Genomic DNA, 20810 nt, shown 5'->3' on the forward strand with positions numbered 1-20810 from the left:
TGGGTGGCTCGGTTGGTTAGCATCTGCCTTCAGCTCAGGTCATGATCCCAGGGTCCTGGGATGGAGCCCCGAGTCAGACTCCCCTGCTCAGCGGGGAGCCTGCTTCTCCTTCTCCCTCTGCCGCTCCCCCTGCTTGTGTGCGTGCCCCCTCCCTCCCTCTCTCTCTCTCTCTCAAATAAATAAAATGTTAGAAAAATAAAAAAGATCGTTGTGAAAGATTAAGATACTCATTCAGCACATGGTAAGTGCATGATTTTATTATTACTACTCCAGATAAATGGATTCTTAAAAAATGTCTGCACATAAGATTGTAAGACTTGTAGCTAAGAACAGATTTAAACACCAAATCTTGACCACCTTTTACCAACATATCTCAAATACTCGCAACTTCATATCATTGATCATGGTTCAGTGATAAAAAATTCAAGTTTTCTATCAATAGTTTTTTCCCTAGACTTCTTAATTCAGTATATGTACATGCAGTTCATGCTTTAACTCTCCTTCCCCTGAAAGATTTGGAATCTCAAATGAGAGAGGGATAGAAGATTTTGTGGGTTTTGCAAAGATAGTTTATCCAGTGTAACATCCATGCTAACCAAAGTCAGTATTTCTAAAATTGGTAATCAAACATTTATGTAATTAGTGAGAAATACTGATGTAAAAGGTGCATTCTTTCAGTTTTGCCTAGCAAAATCTTAAAGTAAATTTCATACAGTTCATGTTTAAATAAAACAATTTGCAACATTCCCTTGGAATTTACCTCCTGTCAGTCATTAAATAATTTCTCCTTTTATTATCTGTTATCTCATTTAAATTCAGTTCCTTTCTTAACATTTACTATATCTTATTTAGTTAATTCTTGTAAATGTTATTCACATTTACGTGGTGCACTCTTGATGGGTATACTGTGGCTTCAGTCTCAATAAGCCTGTTAAAAGAACACCTGTGAGGGTTTTTATGAAAAATGAAATTGCTTTCTGGATAGTTGTTTCATCTCATCTTCTCTGGGCCATGGAACTAATACATACTCTCCCAAGTCTTCTCATGACAACCTGCTGATGTGTCCCAGCATTCTAACCCTTCCGCACCACTCTGAGCATTTACCAGCTCCTTGTCCTAGACTGCCAGTGTGGGGATAACATGTAAATGGCTCCAGAAGGATTGGAAGGGAGACAGTAAAAGTGCTACCCATCCAACTGATTGCTTCATCATTTCCTTTGTTGTACTTATCAGGCCTTGAATGATTACAAATAGCAGCCATTGGCTACTATTTTAATGGCTGCATGAATGTAATTATTTGTTTTCTTAACAAGTATGTGTTTGAAATACCATATTGCTTTTCTAGACTTAATAAAAATATTTTGGTGAGGTTGGGCATCATCTTGACCACGGTCACCCTGTTTACCTAATCTGTTCGGCTAATAATTAAATTTCTTTACCAAAGCTAAGGAAAACAACCCATTATAATTTTGGTACAACTGCTAAGAACAAAAGGTTGGGGTTTTCTTTTTCTTTTTTTGTTTTGTGTTAGTTTATTATGATTTTTGTTTTGTTTCTTTGTTGTTTCCATTTTTATTTCCTCCATTACCAGAAAGAGAAAGTTTGCTCTATTTTTATTGTAAGTCAAGGCAAACTGGGAAGTGGCCAGTAAAGAAATGTGCCAGCTCACTGAGCCAGTCAAACTTGACTCTTTGGCATTAGTATCCTCTTCTTCCAAAATTCAAGGAAACCAAAATTGTACATGTTAAAAGGTGGTTACTGAGTATTTTAAAGTTTATAATACAGGACAGGCTGTTTGGGCTCAGATAGCATTCATTTTTAATTTGGAAATGTATGCTATAAATGCTTGAAGAGCAAAGAGGATAGAGATTTCGAGATGGAGACCTCAGCATGTCCTAGCAGACTGGGGTTTTCCAGGAGAGTGGCTAGCAGAAATGCCTATAGCATGATATGATCCAGAGGGGAGCAGTTGGGAAAATCATTTCACGCAATTCCATTAGAAAGACATCAGGATAGAGAGAGACCAGGGCACAGGAAGATACCAGTCAGATTGGAAAGGTTTAATTTAACAGAGAGGGTAAACCTGAACCCAAAACAAGGTCAGAGAAGTACACTGAATGACCTAATTCTAGGCCCTCAATTTTTCTGTGCTTCATTTTCCTTTAGGGTCCTTTATTTTCTCTTATTTTATACCTTCTTTAGGAACCCATAGAGGACCAAAGTTGGGCCTTGGGTTAACCTTAATCCCCATAGGGAAAAGAATGATAGATTAATAAAGTAAAAGGTGAGTGTTGTTCAAAGAATACCTAGAATAGGCTGATACTAAACCTGAGCCAATCTGAATAAGATGAAAAGTATTTTGACTTTCTCTTATCTATATAAAAAACTTGCCATCCAAATTTCCCCATTTGAGTTGTTTATTTGAACTCAGTGATCTATGAAAACATTAGGAAGAAAGGGAAGGTTACAACCTAGGTCCTCGGAAACTCCAGTGAAGGAGTTTTTATTCTAAGTTGGGATAAGGTACATCATATATTTCTGATTGTTAAGTCAACTTCATGATATAGTGATCCTAATTTCTATAAAACTTCCCAGTTTTCAAGTATTTTCTAATCATGACTAATGAAATTAGATACATGAGAATACTTTTAGAAATAGATTTTCATTTGATTTTTTTATTTAAAGATTTTTTAAATCACAGTGTTTTTCAGATAGTGCATTCATAGATATGATAAGATGAGCACTTAACATTTGATTGTATACTTAATTACACTAGTATCATTAAACATTCAGAGAACATCTAAGTAAGATTATTATAGGTTTTAAAATGTTAGGCTTCTAATATAAGATAAGCATGCTAAAATAGGATTTTATTATTTCCTAAAAAGTACTTACAAGGCAAAAACATGTAGTTTCCTTGTGGCTGTTGATTTTAAATGTATCCTACGATTTACAGCATTCCCATGACTCCAGAGTAAAGTCTTTTTACCAAATCCTTGATGTTGCCAGTTTCTACTGGTTGTGTTTTCCATTCTTGGAGGGTTTATGATAGTTGTCTCATGATATACCTGATCAGCTAGAGCAATCTTAAATGTTTCCATTTTTAGCTTTGCCATACATGACTTTTATTTTTAGATTTAGGGGATTATAGAATGCATGTCTAACCCTAAGGAATTTGCTGCTGATCTGTTCGGGAGTTTTCTTTCCAGAATACACAGAGTTTGAATTTGTGTTTTCTTACAAGAGCTAATATGGCTTCTTAAGTAAATTCGTGTATTCATTCACTTGCAGACAGTGATACCCACTGTGGTCCAGGTGGGTATTCCAGACATTAGGGTGATGACAGTAAGGAGAACCATTTCTGCCCCTGTGGAGCTTACAGTCTCAGTGGAGGAGAATTCATGAAAGGTGCTTGTGTTAGCAGGCCACCCTTTATCTCTTGCCACATCATTTCTTAACCAGCTCTCGATTCTCAGAAAGTAAATGAGTGGTTTTGAAACAGAAAAACCTATGTTGGTAATGCCAGGTACTATAAGAGGCAGTCATTGTATTGCTGCTCACTTAAGTTGTTACTGACTGAAGAATTTAGAACACTCCCAAGTTTGGTACCGTTCATTCAATTGCAATTTTCCAAATCTGTTTTCTGTGTTGTATTTACTAGTGAAATCATTTATTTCCCATAAGGAAGTTGAGATACATTTTCCATTCTTTATGTTTACTTTGCTGCTTTGATGTTTATGTAAGGTCCTTTTTATTTTGGGTTTTTTTCTTTTTCAAGATTTATTTATTAGAGTGAGACATCAGGAGGGAGGGGCAGAGGGAGAGAGAATTCCAAGCAGACTTCACTCTGAGCACGGAGCCCAATGTGGGGCTCGATCCCACAACTCCCAAGATCCAAGACCTGAGCCAAACCAAGAGTCAGGTGCTTAACCAACTGCATCACGCAGGCACCCCTATAAGGTCCTACTTTTGATAAAGATGTGGTTTAAGCTGTTATGGGATAATTCTTGCCAAATTTACTCAAAAACCATTAATTAAGCACATTTTATCTTTGAAGGCTATAAATAAAAACTGGGGTTTATACAAGAATGAATGGGGTATAGTTCTACTATAGTGGGGGAAAACAAACAGGAAGCAAAGGTGACTAAGGTTCCTGGCATGGATCTGTTTTTGGAGAGATGCAGATAGGGCCTGGAGAGTCTTAGGGCACATTGAGTTTTAAGTAGAAGTGGCATCATTTTCTGGAACATTATTTTTAAAAACAATGGCCTTTTGGGTGCCTGGGTAGCTCAGTCGTTAAGCATCTGCCTTCGGCTCAGGTCATGATCCCAGGGTCCTGGGATGGAGTCCCACATCGGGCTCTCTGCTCAGCAGGGAGCCTGCTTATCCCTCTCCCACTGCCTGCTGCTCCCCCTGCTTGTGTGCGCTCTCTCTCTCTCTCTGTCAAATAAATAAATAAATAAAATCTTTAAAAATAAATAAATAAAAACAATGGCCTTTTTATACTACTCATTTGTTACTAGGATCCCTTCAGAGTGAGATTATATCATATTCCAGTAAGAAATAGTAATAGTATCCTTTCGGAATACATAATTTGTGGACTAGACCTGATTTTACTTTGAGAGGTTCCAGACTAGACTTTGTAGACCAAAAGTCTCACCATTGTAAATACTAAGCTTATTAGATCACTGCTTCGCAAACCTAACCCGAAGTATGAGATGTTCCAATTAATTACCTTTTTGTTTTTATGCAAGAACCAACATCAAAGTAGATTTTCTGTGAAGTCAAAATAATGTTATAAATTTGGTTCAAACCTTGGAAAGTTACTAAGCCTGTTTTCCCACCTGAAAGTGGGGATCAAAACAGAAGCAATAGTGCATTGTTGTGAAGATTACTTTGTGATGTTAGCTGCTTAGCACAGTGCCTGGCACATAGCAAATCACTCTTGGTCAGTACATCTTCTTCATGTATTAAGAGTTGCCATAGGGGCGCTAGGGGGGCTCAATTTTGTTAAGCCTTTGTCTCACTCAGGTCATGATCTCAGGGTCCTGGGATCAAGCCCCACGCTGGGCTCTCTGCTCATCGGGGAGCCTGCTTGTGCTCGCTCTCCCTCTCTTTCTTTCTCAAATAAATAAAATCTTTTTAAAAAAATTATAAAAAATGAGAATTGCGATATTCAGTCAACATCTTGCAGAATTGGCTCAATATAAGGGTTTTATTATTGTTTTAATCCTAAAGATTACTTCCTTAGAAAAAGGAGGAAATCTGTTTAAAACAAAAAAATTCCATGTAGCCAGCAGTGGACTGTATTTTGCATTACTTTTTTTTAAATAACAACTTGTTTCAGCCATTTTGTATTTCTTATGCTTGTGGGAACTAAGTTCAATATTAGCTATACTCTCAACATGCTCACCATTAACCACGTGGGGGCAGATACCCAGTCATGTTAGTTTCTGTTTCTTTTAGCATAAATTGGATATTGGGAGAAGATGAGGTTTGAGGAGCTTATGTACTTAAGGTGTTATCAAGTATTATTTCTGTATAATGACTCCCAGATGTAGATATTTTCAACCTTTCTCCCAAACTCCAAATCCTGGTTTGTAGCTATCTTAACACATCTCATTAAACCTTAAACTCAGACCATTTAGATCTCATCACACCACATCTGTTTCTTCCTGTGTGTGTGTGTGTGTGTGTGTTGTTTTAAATATAGATTAAATGGGTTGATTATGTTCCTGGCATCTAGTAAGCAGTCAGCAAATGTTGATACTTAATCCTTGTTATTGGCACTGTTATTCTTATAGTGAGACATAAGACCTTAGAGCCATCTTTCATTTCTCCCTTACCTGGCTTACATGGTTTCCTCCGTAATGAGTCTCTCCTCTCCATTTTTCTGAGTGACTATTGTTATCAGTATTTGCAGTGGAGCCTATCCCTTCCCACCAACTGGATGTGATTTCCTTATCCTTTGAGCCTTAAAAAATGTGTTGTACTTCTCATAGTTTCCTGCAATCATGTCTTATTTTTCTCCCAACAAGATTTATCCTATTCGATGATAAACTCCCTTTTGAAAACAGTGACTACATTAGGCATCTTCATCTTTATATTTCCTGCAGTACTAAGTCAATGACTTTCCCATAGTAGGAATTTCAGTGATAATTTTTTAACAAGTAGTGTACTAATTCACTTAAATGTATGTATGCTTGCTATTTGCTAGGTGTTGATACCACTTTAATACCCAAAAGCAGGACTGGGACAACTTTTTCTAAAATGGCCAGAGAGTAAACGTTTTTGGCATGGTGGGCCATGCAGTCAAAATTGTCAACTCTGCTATTATAGCACATAAGCATCTATAGATAATACATAAATGAATGGGTATGACTTATGTTCCCGTAAGACTTTACTTACAAAACAGACAGTGGGTTGGATTTGGCCTGCTGACCGTACTTTACCAATCTCTGCTCTGAAGGACTTTTTTTTTTTTTTTTAAGTAGGCTCTACACCCAGCATGGAGCCCAACATGGGGCTTGAACTCATAACCCTGAGATAAGACCTGAGCAGAGATCAAGAGTTGGACGCTTAACCAGCTGAGCCACTCAGGCACCCCTAAAGCATTTTTTATTGGTTATTTGTCACTATATCATTTAATCAGTTAAGGGCTTCAATTCTCAGTATGGAAAATGAGAGAGAAAAATAGAAAGAGATTATAACAACTGCCCAGTATAATTAAAAGTTACTTCAGAAAAAGCAGTTCCTGCTCAAAAGACAGGCTTTTTGATAAATGAACTTGACCTAAAGTATATGGAGTCCGTTCCCTGTGCCAGCTCAGTGTTAAGCACTAGGGTTACACAGGCATCTAAAAGACTAGCCTTCAAGGAGCTCACAGTCTAGGAGAGAAGGTAGATATATGGTAAATGCTACAATAGATACGTATTTTATATATAAGGCATAACAAGTGCCCAGTGGAAGGCATGGGCATTTTGCATAGACACGTGAGACTTGTCATTTTTTGATGGAAGCACACACCAGTTGCCTTCATTCTGTTTCCAAAGATTGGCATCTAAAGTTAAGAGTTTAGACTTTAAACCCAAGCCAAATTAAAGTATTATTTAGGCTTTGACTTAATGAGCATCACAGGAGATTATTACTCTTCTTGGGGACACTACCCTCCTGTACTTGCACAGATTTTATTAGCTGTTTCCTACTGTGCTGGTTGTAGTTAATAATTTTTGGAGCACCTTTTTTTTCTTTTTCTTTTTTTGAAAAAGAAAAACCAGCAAAAATATGAGCTCTTTCTCTTAGATTTTATTTCCATGCTGAAGAGGTTGTTTTTTAAATAAAAACTAAAGTTACTTTACTTTCTTTTGATCTGTAACACAAAATATTTTAAAATCATTTTTAGTGAAATTAAAGAGGTAAGATACTTTTTCCTATGTTGTTTTAGAGAAATTGATTTTGCCTATGTAAAGGCCTCTAGTGAGACCCACCTGACCTCCTTTTGGCTTTCACTAACACAAATCCCTCCCCCGCTTAACCCCCCCTCCCCGCCCAGCAAGCAAAGACCTTTTCTACCTTAGAGCAGAGCTGACCTCCAGTTCATGTAACTTGCTCAGATTCTGATTTCCCTGACTCTCAGCTCTGCCTGCAAGATACCACCTCTCAGCCTTAGTTGATTCTAAGAGCCTGGTCTCTTGCCTGCCTTTCCTCATAGCCCTGCCACACCCCTCCTTGCTTTTCACCTAACCCATATCCCTACTGGCCAATTATTCCTCCTTACCTTAAACATCTCCCCAACTGAACATTTAACCTGTATTTCTTCTTTTCTCACAAAGTGCTTCTCATATTTCAGTGTCCATCATAATCATTTAGGATAGTCGTTGGAAATACAGATTTCCAGCCTACCCTCAGAGGCTCTGGTTTATCAGTTTCATATAGGACCCAGAAACCTGCATTTTTTATAGTCTCTGCATCCTAAGTTTTTCCTGTGATCATACTTTGAGAAACACTGGCCAGGGTGGTAAACTCCTTGAGGACATTTTTGGTTCCCATACAGTGTTTGACATGTTTTCTGTATAATAAGTATTTGGCAGATGTTTATTCAGTTGAATTGTTGAAGATGTATAAAGAAATATATAATTTGATATTAAGATGGATTTTTTGAAATCAAATTTTTACATCTTTAAAGATATTAGTCTGTACCCTTTGCCTAATTGAACTGGAACTGGAAAATTAAATTGTTTCAGGCTTACAGAAAATAATTTAAAAATATACTTTGAAGATAGACTAAATAAGAAATTTATAGTATGTAGTTAAAAGTTAGGATTTTAAAAAATGTCCTGCCATTAGAAAACAAGGTGTTAGAAGTTAACATTATTTTGAGAATATTGGTACAGAATTAAATATATTATCAGAGAACATTAAAGGAATTCCAGAATGTCTAAGAACAGCATTAATTACTTTCAGATGTCTTGTCTTATGAAAATTGCAGGCTCCATTGTTGCCTTTTTATTAGATCCCTTGAAAGTAACCATGCTGAAGGGTTAGTAGAGACAGCGGTATGTCTCTAGATGGGGTTACTTAAATTTCCTTGTTTTCCTTTTGGAATTTGATTCTATTAATGAGTACTTAACGATAGTAAGCAAACTTGCCTGTAATAGAAGATGCCATCACCCATGATTGCCCATCATGAGATGCATTTCCAGTAAAAATTTTACTTCAAATGTAGTATGTTTGTGTTTTGATTAATTTTATACTAATAAAGTATTTTTAACATTTAAAGTATTAAGGTCATAGGTAGTAAAATTAATTTTTTAGCTTACATACACATTTTGTTACAGAAAAGTATAAATGGGTAATCAATAAAAGATTTTCAAACATAAATGCATTACTCAGGGTAAAATTCTTTGGAGAATTGGGAGTGGAAATACAAGTTCAAGAGGAAGAGGAAACCATATAAGATTTCTAATTATTAAGGAAGAGCTTGGGAAAAAAGGGAAAAAGAGAAGAGCATTTTAAATGAATGATAATCGGTATCAAATTGCTATGGTATTTAGATTTGAGTGAATTTACTTAAGAGTAAGGTAACATTTTCATTTTAAATAAGTATTTACACAATAAATTATGTTCTTTGCATCTATTTAAACTTGTGAGTAAAGATTTTAAATGAAAGTTTAGATAATCTATTTAAAAATATACAAAAGTGGGGCACCTGGGTGGCTCAGTCCATTAAGTGTCCAACTTTGGTTTTAGCTCAGGTCGTGATCTCAGAATTGTGAGACTGAGCCCTACAATGGGCTCATCCACGCTCAGTGCGGTGTCTGCTTGAGATTCTTTCCCCTCCCTTCCCCCTCCTCTTCTACTCCTCCCCTCACTGGCATGTGCATTCTCTCTTCTGTCACACTCTTTCTCTCTCTCTCAAATAAAATCTTCAAAATATATATATACACAAAAGTATCATTGTTTTCCAAAACTATTTTAAGTTATATATAACCAAAAAAGTGTGAAGATCTGAATAAGTTTTCCCAAACACACAAAAAAGTTTGCTGCAAGGGTGAGTTTAAAACAAGGTTAAATCTAGAGGCAAATAGGTATCTTTACGAAACATAATAACTATTAATAACAACCTCTTATTGAGTGCCTCTACTGTTTTATAGGTGCTTTGGTAAGCATTTGTATACATTATGATTATGTTACATTATACATGCATTATAAGTTTTACACATTATAATTGCATAGAGAGCCCTGACTGCAGCTTCGTAACCACCAAATGGTGGTACCTAAATCCAGACCTAGGCCTGCCTGTCTCCCAATGCATTAGTATGTTTTCTTCAATAGAGCATATGCCGTAAATGGACATAATGCATGTTCTTAGATTATGTAAACCCAACCCCAGTTCTTTGTTACGCCTTTTTGGGATTGTTGATTATTTTTCAGAGTGAAAGCCATGATCAAGATGAGTACATGCTCAAAATGGTATTAACCTTTGACCACATTTCAGATCTAGACCTTAGAACAAAGGAAGCAAGAGATCATTTGAAGACTAGAAAATGTTAAAATCAATCTGAAGAATGTCCATACATATAAAGGAAATACGTAGAGTGAGGTACTAAATATTTTTATCAGAGAAGACATATCCAGTGGGTTTTATGCGGGGAATTCTACTTAAAGCAGTTTTATGATAAGAACTGTAAACTTAGCTGTAGGGAATCTGAAGCTCAGCCAGTTGGCAAAGCTGGGTTAGTATTTACAGGACAGATGCAAGCACAACTATTAAAGTTTCAGTAGTTGTGAACTTGAGAATTTTAATTTGAGAGGCTGTACTGAAGATCCAAAGTGATGTGATGGTCAGATTCTTACTAGATTGTAAGTCTACAGTTCCCATAGTGATCTCATTTCAAATATATACTATATTCATTACTAGTTACAGAAATTATGAGAAATATAAAGTGAGAGTTTTCTCTGAAAGCTTGGGAAATATATTTTATTTTTTTAAAGATTTTATTTGTTTATTTGTCAGAGAGAGAGAGAGAACAGGGGGAGCGTCAGGCAGAGGGAGAAGCAGGCTCCCTGCTGAGCAAGGAGCCCAATGTGGGACTCGATCCCAGGATCCTGGGATCATGACCTGAGCTGAAGGCAGACGCTTAACCAACTGAGCCACCCAGGTGTCCTGGGAAATATATTTTAATTCTCAATGTTAATGTACTAAATTTATACATTCTAGTTATACGGTAATTTGTAACCAACTTTATATACTCTTCGGTGGTAATAATGACATGATTAGTTGACATTTCTAAGTGATTTCAGGTATTTCATTTTAGCCAAAGAGCTTCAACCTCCTCCAACCTTTCTCTTTAATTTTTTTATAAGTACCCAAACTATGAATTCTATGTATATTCCCATATCTACTTTCCACTTAGTCCTGTGGACACTAGCTTACTCCTGACTCTGTCTACCTTATACATATACTTTCTTCCTGAAAAGCCTTCATCCTTGACCTCTAGTGAATACCTAATAGTTCACCACTATTTTCCCAGAGCCTTGAACAGTGTCTGGTACAATGTAGACCCTCAGTAAATATGTATTGAGTGAGGAATAAGTGAACAAGCAAACAGTAGAGTGAAGGAATTCAAGATCTGCTTTCAGTAGCCCCAACCCTGCATCTCCTTGAATGACCCTAAGTAAGGTACTTAATTTCTCAGGGCTTCATTGCCCTCAGCTGGAAGATAAAAAAAAGACTAAATTCTTGCCATTTCTAAAGATATAATTCTGTGATGTAGTTAATTCATGAACTATTTAACGTTTAAGCAAAAGTTTCTCTGAGGAAACTGATCATATTTTGCAAAATGATACTTCCTAATAAAAATTGAAGATTAAGGGGCGCCTGGGTGGCTCATTCAGCTCAGGTCATGATCACAGGGTCCTGGGATAGAGCCCTGCGTCAGGCTCCCTGCTCTGAGGAGAGCTGCTTCTCTCTCTGCCTGCCACTCCCCCTGCTTGTGCTCACTCTCTCTGCCAAATAAATAAATAAATCTTAAAAAAAATTTTTTTGAACATTAAGTCTGTAATCATACTCTTACAGTCAATTTAGTACCAAAAGAAATATGTTTTGTTGACAAGAGTAAGGCTAATTAAAATTCCCTATGTTATATTAGAAAGTCTTTGAAGGAGGAGGGCTTTTAAGAACCAGTTAAGTGCGGGAGGTAGCTAGGGTTAGCAAATGAAGTACCTAGATATTGAGTGTGCTGTGCAGCCTGAAAGAATATGTGCAGGTGAGTAAGGAAGAAGAGAGCATGTTTTTTGAGTATCTACTTAGCGTTACATTTCTGTCATAGCACTTGTCCCAATAAAATGTGGTAATTATTTCTTTGACTAGTACCCTCAGTAAACTGTGGGATTTATTTCTGTGAACTTCTGTTACCTAGCAGACCACCTGTATGTGGTAGATACTAAATAAATATTTGAGGAATTAATTGATGAATAAGTGTTTACATTTCCACATGCATTAATTGTAATGAAGTACATCTCTACAAGATAGGAAAGTTAAGCTCAGAAATTGACCTATCCAAAAGAAACCAATTTATAGTTACAAAGCCAGGATTTGGACTTAGGGCTCTCTACAAGATACGCTTTTTCTACTAACTAGTCTCACCATACATCATGAACATAATTCCTGACTAGTATGTCATTTCCCTCCTAGAGATGCTTTATTATAAAAAATCTTTGGAGTATAAAATCTTATTGGACAAATTCCATTTTCATCTGTTAAATTCACTTATTTAATCTTTACAAGCTAGCCCTTGAATAGATAACTTTTCCATCATTATACTGATGAAGAAAATGGAGTACCCTTGAGGAGTCACAGATCTTAAGATTGGAACCCAAGCCTCTGGATTTAAAAGTAATTGAGCTTCCAGTAAGGATCAGGAAAGACTGAACAAATGGCATCTAGAACAAGTAAGAGCCTTGTAAGACTCTCCTTAAAGTTTTAAAATATGTAATTGGCCACTGTTTTACCACATCCCATAGCTTTCATACCGTGGATAGACTAGATCATTTACCACTGCAGTTATGAACTGTTGAGCTTTCCTTTTGAAAGAGAAGGCATATGTCTGTACTACCCAGCTCATGACTGGTGCCCCATATCAAGCACTTGTAGTCCTCATTTACATAGCTATATTAAAGTCCCAAAATAAAGTGCAGCAAATTATTAATTATTAATTATTATTAATTATTAAATATTAATTATTAATTTAACTACTGTTAAATTTCCCTGACTCTCAGCTCTGCCTGCAAGATACCACCTCTCAGCCTTAGTTGATTCTAAGAGCCTGGTCTCTTGCCTGCCTTTCCTCATAGCCCTGCCACACCCCTCCTTGCTTTTCACCTAACCCATATCCCTACTGGCCAATTATTCCTCCTTACCTTAAACTCTCTGACCCCTGTACTTAGTTTGGTTTTATATGTTTCAGTTTATGTATTTTCTTCTCCTACTCTGCGTCTTCTTTAACAGTCTGGTTTCTTTCTTCCTTTTCATTTGGATTTTGAAAACCAGTTTGTTTCTCTAATTCATTTACTTTCTACTTTATTACCTAAAGTTTAGTACTTTAAAGTTTGTATTATTTTCAAGGAATTTGATAAATGTGAATCTAAAACAATTAGTTTGCAGTTGATTCAAAAATCATAATTCAGTTACGCCAGGATGAACCATACCTTAAAAACAGTTAACTATCAGATAACTGATTTATATTAAGGTTAATTTGGGGCTCCTGGCTGGCTCAGTCAGTAGAGCATGCGACTCTTCACCTCGGATCGTGAGTTCAAACCCCATGCTGGGCATGGAGCTTGCTTACATACATATATACATATATAGTAACTTTTTAATAGCCAAAGATTCAACCTTGTACATTTGGAATCAGTTAGTTGCACTTTTAACTCAGAAATCTAGATTGAGAAATAAATGCAACGGTTAAGAACATAAGTTAAGTGCTATAAATATCACATAAATATCGAAACATGTAAGGGTGGGCGCCTTGGTGGCTCAGTCAGTTAAGTGTCTGCCTTTCCAGGTCATAATCCCAGAGTCCCCAGATCAGGCCCCACGTCGGGCTTCCTGCTCAGTGGGGAGTCTGGTTCTCCCCCTGCCTCTCACCCTGCTCTTATGCTCTGTCACTCACTCTCTCTCTCTCTCAAATAAATAAAATCTTAAAAAAAAAAAAGCCTTGTAGGGGCTCAGTCAGTTGAGTGTCTGCCTTCAGCTCAGGTCATGATCCCAGGGTCCTGGGATCAAGCCCTGCGTCTGACTCTCTGCTCGGCCGGGAGCCTGCTTCTCCCTCTCCCTCTGCCTGCCACTCCCCCTGTTTGTGCGCTCTCTCTCTCTCTGTTAAATAAATAAGATCCTTAAAAAATACATCAAAACTTGTAGAATTTTAAAGCTGGAGTCAACTTGGTGATCACCTCATCCAGTGACTTTATTTTCTAGTGGGAAAAGTTCTGTGGCCTAGGGACTACTATTAGATTATTAAATTTGGAGAATATTCATATTTAGTTTCAATATTTTTTGGGAGGGGAAAGGGAAATGATCTAAGGAGTGTCAGTGATAGGAAATAAAGTGGTTTGTGACTTTTTAAAATTCTGTCTTCTTTTGAGTTAGGAGAAATTTTTTTTAAATCCTAATTTGCAAATAAAGTAGAGGAAGAAGTTGAGAACTTGGGCAGTTTCTTTGAAAGTTAGTAACAGAGCCAAGATGAAAAACACACCCTTGACTATCAAGACAACGTTTATTTATATAATGTCAATCACTGTAACACCTGTTTAGCCTACTGAGCCATGCTGCCCTTATAATGCCCCTGTGAAGCTGCCTGGAGCAGGGTCAGCTAGCAAGCCTGTGAGGGTGAGCAAGTGAAATAACAAGAGGAAATGTCTGAGAAGGTCCCTAAGGGTTAAAAAAAAAAAAAAAAAAAAAGACAAATGTTGGTGTCTTAATTCTTCCGAACCTAAGTAGTTTGTCTTAGGGTAGTAGAGCCATTCTACTAATGGGAACTCCAGAGTCTGAGCAAATTTCAAACAGATAAAGCTGTCCCTTAGGATTCAGTAACTTAATGGCTTGCAAAAGAGCTAAGGCCTAAATGTTTTAGGCAGTGCCAAGCTGGACTCTACAACTTGTCTAAAGATAATAGAAATGGAAACATTCAAAGTACTTTTAGCCTCCTGGAAGGAAATGTGATCTAAAATAATAGTTTGAAAGTTGTAATTCTATATTTAAAATGTAAAATGCATAAAAAGGCAAATATGTGTTTCCGTGCTAACATAATAAGTGCCATTCTTTGTTACTCTGAAGAAGTCCAATGACTGTCCTGAACTAAAGTTCCTATCAGAATGTGTTTTATTTTAGGTAATTATACAGATGTAAAATTTTGTTCATGGCTTCAGTAACTGAGCTAGCAGTGTCTTTGTTCTATCATTTAACCCCACGATAACTCTCTGAAGTGACACTGTCATTCTCCAGTTTCACATGTGGAAACTAGGGATCAGAGAAGTAAAGTAACTTGTCCAGAATCAGAGACCAGTAAGTGATGGACTTTAACTCACAGTGTTGGGCCCCAAACCCAAGCAGCCACTACAAGTTGCTGCTTCATTTAACTACAAGTCACAAAATGTTACCCCATATGTGTTTGATGGCTTTTCTTTATAAACAGTTTACATAATTTTCTTTTTACGTTTACGGGCAAATTTTAATGGTAGACTTAAGAGTAACCATTAGTAGTAGAAAAATAAAGAAACTCAGGATTTCAACTAAAAGATGATCTAGTGAAGTCCAACCTCTTTAACAGACTTGAAAGCTGAAGCCTAGAAGCTTACTGACACTCAGTACCAATATTGTTGTGATTAGAAGTTTGCAACATTTTAGGGTAAACACAAAATAAAATTCAGCGGTTCTAATGAAAACCATACAACATACCAGATTTTCATTGTATTTGAATACAGTATTTTAAAAATAATTCATTATAAGTTCTTATAAATTTTTGCATCCCAAGTGCTTTGTTAAAGTAGAAAGAAAAGTAGAAGGGCCTGCTACACACATAAAACAGGGACCAAAAATTTTTTTTAACTAAACAAGTAAGCATTGTAGTTTTAAGGTTGAAGTAATGTATAACTTATATGGTAATTTTTAAGTATCTCTAGATGTTCCTCTGCTGGGAACATATTTTATACTGTATCAGCAAGAGTATTAGGTTTCCAGTTACCATGTGGCTTTTGAAGAATTTTTTTTTTTTTAATTCAACTTTGGAGATACAGAGAAACCTAATGAAGATTGAATATTATGAAAAGAAACAAATTACCTAAAATGTTAAGTCTACACTGAAAATTACCAAAAATTGAAATAAGTAGAAAACATTCCCTTATTTGTGAAATGTTTCTTAATAGAAGTCTTGTGATTCATTTAAATTCACAGAAGATAAGTTACTGCAAGTGTTTGTAGGATGCTACTTGAAAATTTCCCATTTGAGAATTCAAGTCTTATTTTCTCCTAAGAAAAATTTGGTTATATCCATTTTATATTTTACTTTAAAAGTTAATCTTATACTTTGATATCTAATTCAATCTCATTTTTCTCTTATGTGTAATTACTGCTAACTTTAAAAAAAAGACACTGCTTAATTCAAAGGGAAATATGTTTAAAAGATGTGAAGCATTTAATCCTTGAATGCTGGAACCACTTTTAAAGTATTGTAAGAACATCTGTGTTACATTACACAGGGAAAAGAATGTATGCATTCCGTGGCCTATGGGGCACTGGGGTGGCTGGTTTAGGAAAACTGAGTATTTTGCATTTCATGTTTTTTTCAACATAAAAAATTTTCTATGACTCTAAAATGAAGAATGGAATTCCAAGGGTAGGGAATGTAGTCAGGCAAACATAAGTCAAGTATAGTTGTTCTCTCACTTGTCACCTACTTCTGAAAAAGAAATCAGCTTCTGTAGCAGGTTTGTCTTTTCATTTTGTTAAGCACTTTTTTCCCCCTTATTTGAGAAGTATTCCATGGAACAAACTTACAGAGAGATCACTACACCAGGAGTTCTTCAGAAGTGCACTGCATGTCTCACTCAGCTACGAGTTACTGTGCAAATAATCTCTTACTAATTAGGAAATACCAAAGTTTGTAAGTGATTTACTCTTAACAAAATTACAGCAGATTCAAATATATTCCAGTGATAACCTCACTCTTGATCACTTGTATCCAGTATGCTTTCTTGAGTGGGAGGGAGAAGGATGGAGTTACAGCTCCATCAGGCTGGGTATCCCTTAGGATGTGTGTGTTGCATGTGAATATCATCTGTCATTGGTGGAAGAAAATAGAGATGGAAGAAAAAAGTTGGAGAATTATGACTACACTGGTGGACATGTTCTCAACTTTTTCATCTTTAATGTGACATGATATTAACATGCCAATACATACCCATATGCAACTCCTAGTGAGCTAGATGAAATTCCACCCCTTTCTCTGCTACTCCAGAAAGCAAGCAAGGGGGAGAATGTTAGGGGAATGCATCTTTAATCAACTAAAAAAAAAAAAAAAGTGTTTTTTGTTTGTTTTTTTTAAGTAATGACTTGAAAGTTTCATACCTTAAGGAACATTAGCATCTAATTACCTGTGACACATTTGACAGCTATGTCATGACTGATAAACTCCATATTCCTTAAATTTTGTGTTTTAGGCTCATCCAGAAACTCACTGTTTTTTGTTTGTTTGTTTTTTATTTCAAAATAAAGGAAGGCCAAATTTAATTGTATGGCAATGTAAATTTCTGGAAACTATTTATAATTAGAATTAACTTTTTACAGAAGTATTTGTAACCAGTTATTTTAACACCATATATTCCTGAAAATTATCATGGGATAGTTTTTTGTTTTTCTTTTAAGGCTCAAACTAAATATATTTGAGGAATTTGAGTTTTGAACTAGTCATTGCCTGATCCAGGAAGAATTCATGACACATCAAACCATAGACATTGTATAAAAGTTAGTCTTTATTCCTTGATCTGAAAATGACTTGTTCTCAAGCTTTTCTAATGTCAAATTATTTGATATGCTCTTTATTTAGCTTTAGAACGTGTATAATAATAGCACTTTTAACTGGTTTTTTTTAGAGGCACTAAACTTACTATATTATAAGGAAATAACTATTAATGTCATTAACATTTAAAAATTTTTTAATGTAAGGGGCTCTGATATATCTTATTAGTAACTTTGAATATTAAGGCTGTTTTTAATTTTTGTTTTGCTTTTTTTATTGTAAGGTATTATGAACTGGATCCTTACAAAAGTCTCTGTGACAATTTGAGGAACAAAGTGATCATTGAGTATCCAACATTACATGTGGTATTAAAAGAATCCAGTCATGACATGGAAGTTCTTCACCAAGGTAAATATAAATTTGTTCCTGTAATGCTTAGAATAACTCTAGTGAACCTGAGCAATTACACAACTGTGTTTATTTCTTTATATATTTGTTTTCCCACTGTATTTACACACTTAACTGAATTTGCTCTATAGCTAGCTATAGTTAATGTAAAGAACCAAATGAATGAGCTGCAGATTCTGTTGTGTTTGAGAGCACGTAGCTTATAATATCAATTCAAAATGAAAGAGTAAGCTTGGCTATAAAACGACATTCTTTGCCTTATTGGAGTTCTACAGGTTTTGTCTTTTTTAAAGCTAATAGCCTTTAAGTAACAGTCTGTCCAATATCAGATAAATTTACTCTCTAGTTAAAACTCTTTCTTTAGAGATTCCTAAAATGAGGGATTATAAAACATTTTTAGTATCTTACCTTATAGAAAGGGATAATGTTTAAAAGAATGTCATGTTTAAAATTTGGACTGTGTTTAGAATAAGCTAGTGACAGTGACTTGACCTTTATCTCCTTTTTTTAAACACACTGGTTTTATTTTCCTTGATGTTTGTTTCTTTGGCTATATTCCTTGTCATTTTAGTGATTCTTTAAAAGTAGATACTTGTCCCTCTTTGGTGAGTAGTAGAATTGGAAGTATTAAAACTGGAAATGGTATATGTAAAAGTTTAGTATCTAAAATGACTTATCCATATTTGCAGCTGCTGATTAGAGTAAGCTACTTGTGTTTCTGAATGCAAATTCTAGAGGATGAATAAAATTCAGAAATTACTTTTTAAAAGGGAGAAAGGTGACTCAACTCAAAACCATGAGATACCTCTTTCAGCTAAGAATAAGAGTTACAGGCCAAGTTTCATTTTAACAGTCTCCAGATGGCCAGTGAATCCTTGGATTGGATTGAAATCTATTTTTTAAATAATATTACTCGAAACATGTGGTTTAGGTTTTATTGTTACACCAGCAGTATAGGCTGAAATAGGCAGTAACCTTTGTTTTAAGGTGTTCTCTTACATGTATATAATAGGTTTTTTTCTTAGCAAAAGAGAAATTTTTTTTTCAAAGTGGCCAAAATTTTGTCAGCGTCACAATTTGAATCTAGAATTTTAGGTAGCAAATGTGAAGTTTCTAATAATTGGTTATGGGCCTCTAAATCTTTAGATTAATTATTGACTATATATTTTTCACAATTTGAGAATATCTGATTTTATTTTCTCAAATTATAAGAGTGTTATAAATGACCAATTTCACTTTTTTTTTTTTTTAGCTGTGTAATACCTTACTTTTTCCTTAATATAATTCACATAGCTCTAAATGTTAGTTTCAGGGAAAGTTGTTTAGTAATGTGGGTTACTAGCCAGGGCAAACAAGTCTGTGTAAATAAACAGAGCACACACAGCTCCTCTTTCACCTTGTTTAGGAATGCACACTGAATGAAGGCTTCCTGTAACGAAGCAAAATGAAAAGGCTATTTTTGTAGTGTACTTGGAACCTGATTAAGTAAAATTGGCTATTTTTTGGTGGGTATATGATATTTGACTTATTTACAGGAAGACAAGTGACTCATGCTTTCAGGATAGAGGACCCTTTAGAGCTGCTGTGGCAAAAAACTTAATGAGGGTCTGACAGGATCTTAAGGACCATAACAGTGTTGTCACATCATAAATACACTTTAAAAATAATGCCGGGTGTTTTGTACGTGCATTTCTTTGTGTGAGCACTTCAAGGTATCTGTTTTTTTGTATATTCTCATAGCTTTGAATATTCTGCAGGGTGGTCCCTTAATGCAGGAGGAGGGTTATATAAGAACAGGGCATTTTCTTTGGAAAGCCTTGAAATTCCTTCTCTCTCCAGAGGCAAAAATGTTGGATTTTGATCTTGAGTTCATAGCACAAGGTGTCTCTCTTCTCGTTTGGGAAAAATGTGTTTCTGGGCTGGCATTCAGTAGTTTTCACACTTGATCATTGTTACAATGTTTGCTATGGTTGTAGATTGCCACAGTTTTTCAAAAGTCTGCCGGTATTGATGGGCAATAGGCAAGTTTTGTTTGTTTGCTTTTTGCTTTTTAAGGAATGTAAAAGGTTGACTATAAAAGATTAAGCCATTAAGGTAGCCCACTAGATTGAAAATGTGGATCACCCATCTTGTATCAGTCCAGTGGGAAGTGCTCAGAATGGTGTTACTTGCTTCACAGGTCCCTATTTGCCAAAGGTAGCTGGTAGATTTAGATGATTTAATAAGAGCTGCTGCTTTTCAGTCTTAAGAAAAAAAAAATGGAGTGCAGTAAAAGAAGAAAACAGGACAGTTCAGGAAGCAAAGCAAGAGAAGGGTTTCCCCCACACTGCAGTAGTACACAGCTCCATTAATTTAAAAATATCAGCAAAATGTGTTTCTCTGTTGTTCTAAGATAACTCCAATAGAAAATGCCTCTGCCTTTTGAAAAGGAATCCAACCCAAAACTGATGACTTCAATTAGTGAAAATACATAACATAGGAGCTACTCATTCACCAGTCTCTTGTTGGGCCAATATATCCTTTCATCCATTCTCCCTCCCTCTCTCCTCCCCTCATTCTTCCTTACCCCCCTTTCTCTTCCTCATTTTGACTGTGTGTGACATATTGGGGTGGGGAGATGGGGATGGGTCTCAGGCACAAGAACACACATGTGAACTTTACAGTGCAATAGGTGCTATAATAAAATGTGTATACATTGCAAAGAAAGCCAGAGGAGACCAACTGACTTGTATTATCATGGAGATACCTGAAGGACTGGGCTAGAGTTTCTAAAAGTCCATGAGGATCAGGACTGTATCTTGGATTGAACCTGTTTCAGTCCTTTCCTCATAAAAAAGGATTCAGTAAACATTGTGGTTGCTGGGACAATCTTAAATCTAGGTACCA

General features: G+C 35.9%; 1 protein-coding gene across 1 annotated transcript in view; it reads left to right on the forward strand.

Moving 5' to 3' along the window:
- ZNHIT6 (zinc finger HIT-type containing 6) overlaps positions 1–20810 on the forward strand; it is a 59095-nt gene that overhangs the window by 36376 nt on the left and 1909 nt on the right. The window contains exon 9 of the mRNA XM_035018128.1: positions 17800–17924. Within this exon, the coding sequence (XP_034874019.1) occupies positions 17800–17924 (125 nt within the window). The remainder of the gene's footprint in view (positions 1–17799; positions 17925–20810) is intronic.

This window comes from Mirounga leonina, unplaced genomic scaffold (assembly GCF_011800145.1).
Source record: "Mirounga leonina isolate KUSES-001 unplaced genomic scaffold, KU_Mleo_1.0 Mir_173, whole genome shotgun sequence".
NCBI lineage: Eukaryota > Metazoa > Chordata > Mammalia > Carnivora > Phocidae > Mirounga > Mirounga leonina.